The 14,591-nt window shown below is 29.3% G+C and overlaps 2 protein-coding genes across 2 annotated transcripts in view; both read left to right on the forward strand.

Annotated features, from left to right (window-relative positions):
* LOC132945872 (inactive tyrosine-protein kinase 7) overlaps positions 1-14,591 on the forward strand; it is a 244,087-nt gene that overhangs the window by 121,134 nt on the left and 108,362 nt on the right. The gene's annotated exons all lie outside the window — the stretch shown is intronic.
* On the forward strand, positions 823-14,339 carry LOC132945968 (zinc finger BED domain-containing protein 5-like). Its single transcript, XM_061015822.1, has 3 exons — positions 823-993; positions 1,061-2,761; positions 14,196-14,339. The coding sequence occupies exons 1-3, from the start codon at positions 823-825 to the stop codon at positions 14,337-14,339; spliced, it is 2,016 nt and encodes a 671-aa protein (XP_060871805.1).

A 14,591-nucleotide genomic window follows, 5' to 3' on the forward strand; every position in this document is an offset into this window, starting at 1 on the left:
GTCAATTTAACCTGCACATGTTATAATATCTCTTAGTAAATACAACTAATAAAATATGTTTATTAATCGGGTGTTACGATGGAATATTTTTCATGGACCTTTTCAAAGGACTTATAAAATTTTCCAATGTAATTACTTGCATTTTCAAATGAAAAAAAAAACGTTATTATATTATTATGGATTAAAACGCTTATTTTAACTAAAAACATATTATAATATTGTATTTTGCTTAAAATAATAAAAATGCTTCTAATCGCGTAGTCAATGACACCGTAGGTCAGCGTTTCCCAAAGTGTGTTCCGCGGAACCCTAGGGTTCCGCCGGACTATCTCAAGGGTTCCGTCAGATGTATATGTGATGTTGAGAAAATTATTTCATATTATATTTGGATTATTTATATAAAAAATATTATTTTATATTATTTAAAAAAAGTTCACCTAAAGTCTAAATAATAGTTATTATAGTATAATATCGTTCTTAAATATTTGTTGTATGTACTTGAAATTGAACAGAATAAAATTATAACACTTATATACCTATAAACGTTGACATTACGTTAACGATGTAGATTTGTAGAATTAGATAAGCGTGTCAACGCGATTGCCAGTAAATTGTGCGATAACTTATAAAAATAACTTATGTGCACGCGTTCGCGTTCGATACGATTGATACATTATATCCGTAATCGTAATGAGTTAAAATTAAGAGATTATGATTCAGTTGGCATATAGTTGTCATACGACATACTTAGTGTACGTTGTTACTCCGTTATTAATTATTATTTATTATAAATACAACATAAGTACAAATAAAAAGTTTGCCATGCACAATTGGCTTAGAACAGGACGGTTGTTGGCCAAAACAACAAGTAATAATATTGATGAGACTGTGGCGTCTTCATCAACAAATAATAATATTGATGAGACTGTGGCGTCTTCATCAACAATAGAATCTCAACAAGTTATATTGAAAGATGTTATTCCTAGTTGTTCGGTAAGAAATTATTATAATTATATAATATAATATTATATTATCATTATTATTATTTAATTTATTTTAGATTACTAATGTCATGGAAAATAATTCTCATAGTAATATTTCGGAAAAAAGTATAGTTGTACCTGAAATTATTGAGTTAAAACCTTCAAAAAAGAGAAAATACGATGAATCCTACCTTCAATTTGGATTTATTCCTGTTGGTACTGCAAAAAGACCTGATGGACAATGTGTTATTTGTAATGTAATTCTTCAGAACAGTTCTTTGGCACCTGCAAAACTTAAACGACACCTCGAAACCAACCATCCAAATTTGATGAACAAGGAAATGGGCTATTTTAAAAAACGTAAAGAAGAACATAATAGCAGCTTGTCTGCCTTACATAAATACGCGAAAAACGACAGTGAAAATGCAACAGAAGCATCATTTATTTTGAGTTACAGCATTGCTCGTGCTGGTAAACCACATACAATTGCTGAGTCTCTAATTAAACCATGTATGACTGAAATAGTTCGCTGCATGATTGGAGAAGAGGCTGCTAAGAAAATTGCAACTGTTCAATGCTCCAACAACACTATATCTGATCGGATACATAAAATATCGGACCATATTGAAGATCAACTAATAAACAGGTTGAACAGTTGTAACATGTTTGCTATTCAACTTGACGAAAGTACTGACGTTGCTGGACTTTCAATACTGCTTGTTTTCGTGAGGTATATTTTTGAAACATCTATCGAAGAAGATTTATTGCTCTGTACTCCTTTGGACACAAATACCACAGGTGAAGAAATTTTTAAAGTCATCGATAGTTATATGAATAAACATCAGGTTGATTGGGTTAAATGTATCGATGTATGTAGTGATGGAGCTGCAGCTATGGTTGGAAAAATTAAAGGAACCGTGACAAGAATAAAAAATGTCGCACCAAAATGTCACAGTAGTCATTGCGTTTTACATCGCCACGCTCTTGTTAGTAAGAAAATGCCATTGGAGTTAAAACAAGTTCTTAACGAGGCTGTATGTATTGTAAACTATATTAAGAGTCGTCCACTCCAGTCTAGACTTTTTAAAAAAGTATGTGAAGAAATGGGTAGTCAGCATTATTCACTTCTTCTTCACACTGAAGTCAGATGGCTTTCAAGAGGAAAGGTTCTAAGTAGGTTGTTTGAACTGCGCGATGATTTAAAGATTTTTTTTTCGGGACAAAATCTGTCTATATCTATGAGTTATGTCGAGTTATTACATGATGACCAATGGCTTATAAAATTAGCTTATCTCGCAGACATATTCAGTAAACTGAATGAAGTTAACAAGTCTTTGCAAGGAAAAACAATAACAACATTCGTGGTCAGAGACAAAAATATAGCATTTAGAAACAAACTTAACTTTTGGATTGCATGTGTAAATGAGAATAATTTTGAATGTTTTCCTCTCTTGATGGATTTTTTAAAGGAAAACGAATCGCAGCTAACAACTAATATTAAAAAAATTGTTATCGAACATTTGGAAAACCTCGAAAAATCATTGTCTCAGTATTTTCCTGCTACTAATAATGACGTTGATTGGATACAAAATCCTTTTGTGAACAAAAAAAAACCTGCAATGTCATCCATGCTCGAATATGAGCAGTTAATTGAAATTAAAAGCATGTCACATTTAAAACAGAAATTTGAATCTGGATCTTTAAACGAATTTTGGATTGAACTTAAGGACGAGTACCCATCTCTAGTTGAAAAAGCTATTTTTACTCTATTACCTTTCGTAACAACCTACCGTTGTGAGGCTGGTTTTTCCTCTTATGCGTATACAAAAAATAAATACAGAAATAGATTGAATGCCGCTCCAGACCTACGAATTCAAGTGTCAGATATAAAACCTAATTTTAAAAATATTATAAATCAAACAATGAAACTAAACAAAAATCTAATTAATTATAATTTTTTAAAAATAAATATTTGTGATAATTAAAAAATAAATGTTTGTTATTTAAATAAATAAAATTTTCATTGAAAAAATGGGGTTGAGTTGGAAGTAAAGACACTAGGGTTCCGCAAAACACAAACTATTTCCTAAGGGTTCCGTGATCCTAAAAGTTTGGGAACCGCTGCCGTAGGTAACAACAGATCAAACTTAATAACTCTAAATAATATAGATTTTTCTTAGTATTAATTAGTTCAGTATTCGTCGAAATAAGCTTTCAGTTTAATATTATTATAATCTTGTACGTTGACGTTGACATGATTTCGTCGTAGTCGGACATTTTTAATAAAGTAACACCTCCTGTTTCGCTTACTGTATTCTTTTTTTTTCCATCCATAAAGTTTTGTTGAGGGTATTATTATTATACAGTGTGCGTGTGATATGTGTATTTTAATTTTGGACCATTTCACCGTTGACCGTATTTATGGTGCGTACCTAAGTGGTACCGTATACCTACGTCGTATATATTGTTTTTACGGCACTTTGTTTATTGTTTTTTTCTGTCACCAAAAAAACGCCAATACCGTTATAGATACGTTTAGCATTGGCTAACTATTTCATATAATATTATTACAGACATGCGTATAATAGTATATACTACTAAGTTACTTAAGTGGTGTTTTTTTCTACAATTTGTGTTGTAGTCATGTTTGGTTTAAATAAAATTGTATAAATAACAAAAAAAAAAAAGAGTTAGTTTTTATTCTAGATTACGATAGTTGTTTTGTTTATATCAACTTCATATTTGCACAACGACCTGGTAATAACTATTATAAAACTTTCTACTTTAATAGAACCGGCATCATACCTATAATTTATTTACTTGTGATCTAGAAAATAATTATCCCAGACTCCACGAGACTTAATCGTCACATAGCATTATTTAGTCAAATAATATTATAATCTAAGTAATAAACTTTTTATGAACAAACAATTATTATTTAAAAGTTGATCATTTTTAAAACTTAATTTTTAAATACCCCGTGGAACAATACACTTAAATCAGTTGTATAATTTCAAGAAAAAACAATATAATATTATGGTGCCTAGGTCTAATATTATTATTATAGCTTTAAATTATTTTTAACACGGCGTGATGAGTAGGCAATATAGGTACATCACAATACATAATGCATGCGTACGTCATTAGTTTGAGCATAATATTATTTAATATTACCATTTACTATAATATTCTTCTGTTATATTCAAAATCGAAGAAAACAACTTAACGAATTTAGCTTACATTGTTCCCGCATTCAATTTAATAATCAAACAGGTGTGGCAATATTTTCACCTAAAAACTGACGTCTGCATCATATAAGTGTACAACATAAAATATAAACAATTACTATAATAATACGCGTTTTATCCAAAATCATTTATTTTCGTTTTACATTAATTCATAGATCACTGCACGCGACGAAATAACTAAGATATATAGGTGCATTTATTATGAGTGTATAAGACTGTTATACAAGGTAACGTCGTGATAATATAGCTAAGAATTGGATGTGACGTGTTATGTTTGTATACGAGAAAATTATCAACGATGCCATTTCCACAAAAATTCTGAGTGAAATGTAATGATGCGATAGTATCAATGACACTAAACTCAAGTGTTATATGTTTCTTGATTGTTTGGGAAACAATATGAATTAAAAAAGTTGATGAATTCAGTGAGTTATATAAAATTCTAAATTGACGTGTTATAATAATATATAGATTATAGTACCTACCCATTCAAACACCATCTTATCTTGAAAAATGTTTTAATATAAAATATAAATGTGCATATTATTGTTATTGAATCAATAATTTTTTATCCATCGTAAAAAAACGCACCAAGTCTTAAAAAAAATGAAGATTTATAATAAACATAATATATAAATCCAAAATATTATACATTATACGATTTTTAATTTATTTAAATATTAATTGAAAAGTTCAATAACTACACACCTAATATTATTTGTCGAGTAGATAAATAAAATATGAATTTCAGAAATGTTTTTCGTACACAGTCACATCAAATAATAATTGATAGTTTAACTTATGGTTAGGTTAGGTTTAGATTTGGGCACCAATTTTTATTTTACACATTATCAGTACCTATATAATAAGGCTACAATTAATAACTGTAAACTGTTTGAAACTTTTAAAAAATTAAATTATGGTAATATTTTCAGTATCAGGTTTATGTTGTACCTACATGTACACGGGTTGTTCATGTCTGTAAATATGTATAACATCGTTTACATAATACTACGTTAGTTTAAAAACCCTACGGACCTTCAAATTAATATGTACTTAAATTATTACGTAATTTAACAAAACTGATTACGAAGTTTCTAGATGAGAACACAATGTTATATGTGTTATAATATGTATTCCATTTTACCACATCACAGTTAATAATTGATGAACCCCAGAGATAAGAATATTAATGAAATTGTATTATTTATATTAACTTCAACATGGCTGAATGTTAGAAATGTGAAAATTCCTTTTATTTAAATACAATTTGTAAATGTAATTATTATAAAAATAAATCATTTTATGAAAAACGTATGAATTATTATAGTTTCAAAATAATGTTTAACTTAAATTTAGGTAAAAAGCACTTAGCAATAAAATCGACATACAAAACAATTATAAAAAATTAACAATATTATTCGTCAACAGCAGTGTATAAATATTTATAGTGTATATACTAAAATATATGAGACTTAAGTTCATATAATATTATAAAATCAAATTATAGACATAAATAAGTAGACAATTCATTTTCGGATTTTGAGTGGAGCGATGAATGTATTGGGTTTTCAATGTGTAATTTTTGTTCTGTGTTTGACGTAACCTTTAGCTTTTAAGAGCAGCAAAACTTCTTTTATCTACAACTTTGATGGTGGTTAAAGCTATCTAAAATTGGAATAAGTTTGTACTTTTGGGGTCCAAAAGTTAATATTTAGGTACTTCTCAAAAGTTATTTTCAAAATGATCGGTGAAAAAAACAAATTACGGAATAAAGGAAATAATATTTGTTTATAAGCGTTTAATGTTTACATTTTTATGATATTCAAAATCATGAAAATTAGCAAATTATTTTCTAGTTTAATATTCGTAAAATGTTTAATACCTTTGACTTGATTAATTACCATATGAATCCTTTCAAGCCCATTTACTGGAAATAAAAAATAAATAGTTTAGCATAAAGCCGCATACATCATTCTGTTATGATCGTATTATATTGCAATTGTACGATTTGTGTATTCAAATATATTATAAACATTTTCAATAGGTAACCAATTTTCATTATTTTGTAATTATTCGAAATAATTTTATATTAAAACATTGAAGTATTCTACTATTAAACTTAAATTAACATTTTCTTAACCGATGAAATTTTCAAAACATTTAGACTAATTTTAAACTGTTTTTAGGCATTTGACATTTTCTTATTTTTGTTCATTATTTTCTGTGTCAAAGAAATATTTTACCTATGTAATTTTGATGACGTATCCAGAATTTGTCATAGTGTATTTCACTATATTTGTTACCTTCAACTTATGTAAATTCATACAAAAGTTTCTGATTAGATAAAAATAATACAATTTGTTTCATAATATACATAGGTAATAGGTATGTATATACCTATATTCAATGTTATTTAGTTTTGGAATAACTTATTAGACATTAATTGAATCAATATCCAATTACACACTACTCGAGAAATGTCCTGTATATATGTACGTTCAAGAGTTTAAAGCTGAATTATACTACACGGACGAGCTTATCCTATTAAAATAAGAAATATCTAAGTACTTGGATCGATATAGCAGCGAATGTAATTCGAGTGCTTTGTGGTATCTGCGTCTCTATCCAATTTTAAAATTAAAAATAAATGTATCCAATATTATTCCATTACAAGTACAGTGGAAGCATATCGCAAAGTAATAAACTTTAAATTAACCAGAACAATAAAACGAAATTTCGTGTACGATAAAATTACATTTATGGCATAACTATTTGTTATTCATTCGTTTGAAGACCCTATAAAATATCCATGAATGTACATATTATAGGAATTAAGTTATTTGAAAAGGACGAATAATCGGTTTTTTAGGTTTGGATGTGATATTATAGAATTTATATTTTGTATTTATTTTAATGTGGTAGAGAATTCGGATTTATAATTTCCAATGCCCACGTTCAAAGTACAATTATTGCAATTTTCCGCCGACTGGTTTTTATCCAAACCATTTTGTAACGCCAAAGATCAATATACAGGGTCAGTCTGTTAAACGACGCGCGTTCAGTTGTAAATTTGTTCGAATAAATTTTGAATTTTAGAATTCTTAATAATGCATACATTTAAAAACCATATTATTATCAAATACCTACTTGGATTTTCTAGCTATTTAAAAATTGTCCTGTATAGAGATTGAAAATATGATATATTTTCAAAAATGAAAACCACACTTTTCAGAGGAAATATCGATCAACAGATAATGTTATTGAACATTTTTAAGTTTATGATATTGGTTTACAGGATGTTAAACCGTGTGTGCTGAAGATAATATCCACGAGAGGAGATTAGAAAATAATATGGTGATAATGATTATTTAAACGCCATTATGAAAATCAATATCAACCTATTAGCAATTAGTTATTTTGGAAAATTATAAACGTTTGAATGGTATGGAACATGAAAGTAATGTCATTTCGTTCTGAAGTATACGTTCGAATTACAAAAATTGAAATTTAATTAAATTCACAGCTCACGGATAAAACGGAGGTGAGCTTGCTTGGTGAATTACCCTGTAAAAATTTGAAATTAAATATTCAGCAAACTCATCAACAACAATGAAGTATTTGCTTGGAATAATACCACGTCGGGTCAGATTACTATATACGTGAAAGCCGATGCTACTCTTTCCGAAATTGCCTAGTCACCGTATCACTCTTTAGACATATATTATTTTATACACGGAAACCAGAAACTGAAAATGAATATCGTCTTGATAATTTTATATTAACAACCCTTATAATAATAACTTACGGTTAAAAATTAGATCATTTATTAGACGGAAAGAAAAACCAAAAATATTAGTTTACATGTCTGTTATTTTAAACCGCCGTATTTCCCCGGTCTTAGTTTTTTAGATTTTATATTGATGGTCTGTATTACAAACTTGAACAAACCTCGTGATGACGGGTTTTAAGTTTCAAGTTTTACAATCGTTCGACAGCCTATACTGTTGTGTAACATCAATTGGATTACACTCGGGAATTTTACACGACTAACAATATTATTAAAAGCATGTACTCGAAGTACCGATAATTTTGGAAAGATAGTTAAACGTTTCAATATTATTGAATTTGGTTATATATTTTGTTCAACTAAATTTTGGCTTTGAAACACGTTGCACAAAGTTAAAAATTGTAAAACTTTATAAGCGCTGTCATTTATTTATTTTTCACACTACATAGTATATTAAATAGATTGTGCAACGAAGATTACAAATTTAATTTAAATATTGATAAATGTATTTCTACTAAATCTCTAAGCATTCAACTCTATTTAGTTTAATATTTACAATCGTTTTACAAACGGAAAAAATATGGTAACATTTATATTTTGTATTTATTTTTTAACCATGCAAATTTCAAGCTTCTAGATATTTGTTTATCGCGAAAAAAGTATTACTTTATATTGCTATATAAAATATTTAATTTACTGATTTAAAATATTTATGCGCAAATGCACAACAAACTATGTGAAAATTGAATAACATAAAAAAAAAGTTAAATACAAACTCCGTTTAACTGCTTATTTGCGTTCTAAATTCTGAGAGGACCTATGTATTGCATTTTACAATGATGTGGGTTTTTTTTTTTTTGTTTGTCTGTCATCACCTTTTAGGGCATAAAAACTAAATGTGCTTTGGTTTTCTACTTCAACATCTTTTCTCGAAATGAAATGAATGTAATTTTTGAGGGGTCAAAAGTAAAAATTCAAAATAGTTTTAAAAAACGCCAGGAAAACAAACTAAAAATTATAGAAAAACCAAGAATTTTACCCTTAACTAGTTTTCAAAAAATAAATTTGGTTTTTTATGTAACTCTGAAAAAAATAACCATAGACATATCATAAAAAATGTTCACCGAATGTTTAAATTAGAATTTTCTATACATTTTCATTATTTTGATTCTTTTTGAGCTATTTAAAGACATAAAAAAAATTTTCATTTGGTCAAAAACATATTTAAATAATATATAAGTAATAAACATATTTAATAACATGTAGGTACCCCATAAATCGAAAAATTAATTAAGCGTAAATCCATAATAATTTTCTATGAGCATCAGTTAAACATTTAACAACATTTATTAAAATCACGAACATTTTGCACATTATTTTGAATTGGAAATTCATTAACATTTAATATATCTAAAATTTGAAAATTTAATATTTCATAAGTTTTTCTAGATTTATAAAAAATGTTTCCTGAAAAGTCAAATTAATTTTTTATGAGCGTTTGAAGTTAGACATTGAATATTCATCCGTAAATTAACATATTCTCATAAACCGGTTTAATTATTTTGATATAATTCAAAAATATTAAACATGACATTTTCACCAAATATTTATTTTACCCATTTCTACACAAGATACTCGAATACTTATAATATACCATATTCTATACACATTTACCTTTTCAGAATATTTTGAGCTGTAGACATTTAAAATTTAAAATTATTTTTGATTTATATTTTTATTAAATTAAGTGTCAATACTTTTTTTTAAGTTTTTTCGAAATGCTTAAAATTGTAATATAACAGTTGAAAAATATTAAAGATATATTATATAGGCACGATTTTTTTTTGGTTTGTATTTAAATTACAAATGTTTACCAAATTCATCAAAATCTTGAAAAAAAGTAGTTAAAATATAAAATGTTCAATTTAAATAGCTAAAAAGGTGGGTAAGTGGATGTCACTCTGCTATACAGTAGGTTACAAGTGAGTCACTGTAATGGATGGTGTTAAATTTGAATTCAATGATATAATATTCACATTGATTTTGAGCGAAAACGGTCGGTCTGCCTATGATATTTCCAAGTATATTTGATGATATTATTGTGAATAAAGTAATTTATACATAACCTATTTACGTCGAACCTTGTTTTAAATTTTCAATCCTTAGCTATAAAAGTTGAACATTTTATAACATTTTAACTACAAAATAATTATTAAATTATAAATTCGAAGTTTAAATACTTATAAAAAAATTGTGCTTATGTATTTTTAATATTTTTCAAGTGCTATTATAACGATATATCAGGAGCCTTATATTAAATTTTCACGCTTTTTTACCCAACAAATAAAATTTTATTGATATTTATAGAAAAAAAAACTAAAAAAATTGAAAACTGACAATGTCCGTAAACAGCTCAAAATAAGTCAAAATATTTGGAAAACGTTATGGTGTATTGAAAATGCTTATATAAACGTTCAGTCAAAATTTCATGTACCTACGATCATTTGTTTTAGAGTTGCACCAAAAACCAAAATCGATTTTCTCGAAAAATGTTTCTATTGTTTTCATGACGCTTTTGAAAACTACTGAGAAATTTTTACTTTTGACCCCCAAAGAACCAACTAGATTCACTTTCACATTATAGAAGTTACTGTTGAAGAAAATTCAAGCATTTTTACTGTCCTAAAAGATGATAATAGACACAAAAATAAAAAATAAAAAATAAAAAAAAAACACACATCATCATAAAATCAATACATTCATCGCTTCGCTCAGAATCTAAAATTTAAAAATTTAATTCGAGGTTCCTCATAAATATTTTAAATTGTAACCAAAAAATCTAAAAAATGTAAAAACACAGTTTTTTTGTATACACATTTTAATTTCAAATTGGACACGAAATTAGATATTTAAACGAGAAATTACAATTATAATTATTTTGTCGTGATAAAAAAATATGATTCCCGGGTACTTTAATTTTTTTAAATTATTTTATTATATTTTACACACATTGATGTTTCCAAACGAAGAGTTTCGGCAAAAATTGTTTTGACCTACTATAGTACTAATGTCCAATAGAAATTAAATTACTTTAATCACAATATGTTATAGTTAGTATTAATAATTAGTAATATTATGGACTGACAGACCGTATTTGCTCAGAATCGTTTTTTGGATACAATGATTTTATATCATTGAATTCAAATTTATCACATATATTACAGTGACTCCTCTAGACACCAAATGTACAGCAGAGCGACATTTTTATTTTAAAAACGATATTTTTAATAATTGTTCTTTGAAAAATTAAGTTTGTTTGTTTTTGGATATAAAAGTTTACATAAAAATTAATAACGTTTTAGCGAGAGACGTGTAGCAGCGTATAAACATTAAACTTATAAATAATTTTCATGTTCCATAATTAAATAGTTTAGTATAATATTGTGTATTATATTATAAACATATTTGTGTCAAAATGTTTTTTTTTTAAAAGTAAAACATTATAAATTAATTTTAGCGATTACTTAAAAAGTATTTTTTTTTGAGTTTAACAATTAATCGTTTTAAGCATTTAGTAACTAAATAGTAACTTTTTATCTGCTGAACAAAACATAATACCATACAGGTCAGTAATTAGTGAAATCTTACTGCTGCAGAACTCGATAAAAAAAAAAAAAATCGACTAGTCTTAACTACAGTAATACAAAAAGTATGTTAACTTTATAATAAGAAACTACTAAATTAATGTTTAATAATCCAAACAATTTTGTTTCGTCCACGTGCCTTGAAATGACTATCAGATTTAATAATTATTGTGTGCATAACATTTATCGGTGGCGTTTTGCCGAAGAATATTCTATGAAGAGGAAACATTTTTGTTAGAAATGTCGTTATGGGGTTTGGCTTTTGAAATAAACAATTGTATAATTAAAACAGATTAGCGTCGCATCGCGTCCTTTAATTCAAAATCTCGTTGAACAATTGTTGAGATTTGGCTAAATATAATTCCAGTTCTAATAATTGTTTTATTAAAATATTAGGTATTATATATTTCTTTTATATTTTATGCCCACAACACGTTTTGCTTATAATATTTAACCACCGTTGACAATGTTTTCAACAATATTTTTTATCCATTCAAATACGAACATTGACGCACATCGGACGGTCGAAAAACGAAAAACTGTTTTAGTTGACAACATATTCTGAATACCTAATAATATAGTTTCAATACCTAACGAGTATTTGTAGGAGTCACTAAGGAATTTGAATTATTGACGTTCAACATTTCTACGATTTACCGTTGTTTTTCGAAACTTTTAACTGCCCAACGCCCATATATATAACATATAGATTTAATTATAACACTTAGATTTCATAAAACTATAAGTATATAACGATTAATCAATTACAGAAGTAGAACAAAAAAAAAAAAAAACTAAAAGAAAAAGATCGATGTGATTTGTTACGTTAAAATAGTATAAGTATTTTATTTCTAACAACGTACGTGAATATACAGAATGATTCACCAAGCTGCTCACCCCCATTTATTGCTATAGCAATTAATATATTCAAATTCTGATATTTGGAACTTTTAAATATTATACACAAAGGTAATATTTTAAAATTCTGAATTTTTTCGTACTACTTTAAGAGTGTCCTGTGGCGATACAAACTTCTGCTTTTCAATTGGAACCCCCCTCCCCCTTTTCACCGTGAATAATATTTTGAAAATTGTGATGTACCTAATTCAAAATGTAAGGTAGAAGTTTCTCAGTTATTAAAATGATCATACTAAGGATAATAGTCCTTATATAATATCTTCCAAACCTACAGTAATGGACTTGTACACAAAGTTAAGTAACTCAAAAACTACTCGAGGGAATTTTGATTCGGATACATCAACATTTTCAGAAAAACTATTCGCTAAACAATAATTTACATTTCACAGTATTAATGGTGGGTCCTCAATCAAAAAACAAAAGTCCACACGAGACACTCCTCGCGCAGTACGAATAATCTTCAAAAATTTGAAAATAATATGGTTATTTTGAAAATGCCAAAAATCATATTTTGAATAACCGCATTATTGAAGGAGAACAGGAACGGCGAATACGCTTGGTGGATCACCCTGTATATACCTATGTGTAAAATGTAATGTTATAAAAATGAATATGATAATAATATAATGCGGTACTTTTTTCGACTGGTAAACGCGCGGCGTAAATCACTTTGCAATAATATATAAATGATATATACGAAACTGTATATAAAGTGTTTTTCAACTCAACTCCTTCGATGTGACGACAATAAAAGGCTTCCCAGTGACCGCGGGCTACAACACACACACACACACACACACACACACCGACCACTGTTGCGTAGTTTTCCGCTGTACACTCGCATTGTATACAAGTACGTGGTACGCGGTATATAGTTTGGCCAAACAAAAACCGTGTTAAACTCCTAGCACACGTGAATCGTATAACAATAATTTAAAACGGTGTTGGCTCGCGGTGGAGAGGTTTTTACGGCGGCGGCGGCGGCGACGACACAGGAAGTGAAAAGTGCGATCGAGTATATATAGTGGCTGTTGCGGTCGGTCCGGAGGGGGTGGGCGGCCGGAGGGTCGCGGGCCGAGGGGTCCCATATAAAATTCTCGGACAAAGTGGAGGGACACTGATTTAATGGAGTTGTGAAAAGTTGAACTGCGTGAAAACGTCAAAACCACGGTCGCGGTAACTGCAGAGGTGGCGGCGGCGGCGGCGGCGGCGGTGGCAATAGTCGGTGACCTGCGAGCTGTACAGAATACGGTGTAGTAGTAGTAGAAGAAGAAGAAGAAGAAGAAGAAGAAGCGGCGGCAGCGGCAAAAGAGGACCGCCCGGTTCGGAGCTGTAAATTACCCGCAGTGTTTTCGCGTATATCCAACAACTAACGTCGTATATCATTGCAGTAGAACTTTTTGGCGGACGGGAGGGATTCCGGTCGCGTTGTGGCACTCGTTAAAGTTGCCGCCCCACGTGCGCGGGCGTGTGTGCGTGTGGGGGCTATTATTCGGCGTCCGCATATACAGTGCGGCCAGTATAGTTTGGGTCACGTGTGCAGTTGTTGTATATAGCGATGGCGGCGGCGGCGGCTGAGGTGGTCGCAGTGTGCGCGTATATATATATACAGGAGGTGGATGTGGTGGTGGTTGGATGTAGTGGTGGTCGTGGTGGCGACGGCGGCGGCGGTGGAGGCGGTGGTGGAGGCGATGGTGGTGGCGGTGGCGGTGGCGGAGGTGGCGGTGGCAGTGATGGGCAAGTTGCTAGGTTTTAAGAGTTATGGAAAAAATACACTGTCGGATACGTCGAGCAGAAAATGCTCACTTAAAATATCGCAAAATTACGAAAAAAATATATTATAAATGAAATAAAACCAAATCTATTTGATTCGAAGTTTTAACATCCGTCGTACAGTTTCCGGTAGAATTAACATAATACACTTATAGTATATTATGTAATGGTATTAGTTTTAGCTTTGCGTCGGCTGTATATATATAGGTATGGTAAAATTATATCGAAACACATA

Source organism: Metopolophium dirhodum, chromosome 5 (assembly GCF_019925205.1).
Source record: "Metopolophium dirhodum isolate CAU chromosome 5, ASM1992520v1, whole genome shotgun sequence".
In the NCBI taxonomy this organism is placed as follows: Eukaryota; Metazoa; Arthropoda; class Insecta; order Hemiptera; family Aphididae; genus Metopolophium; species Metopolophium dirhodum.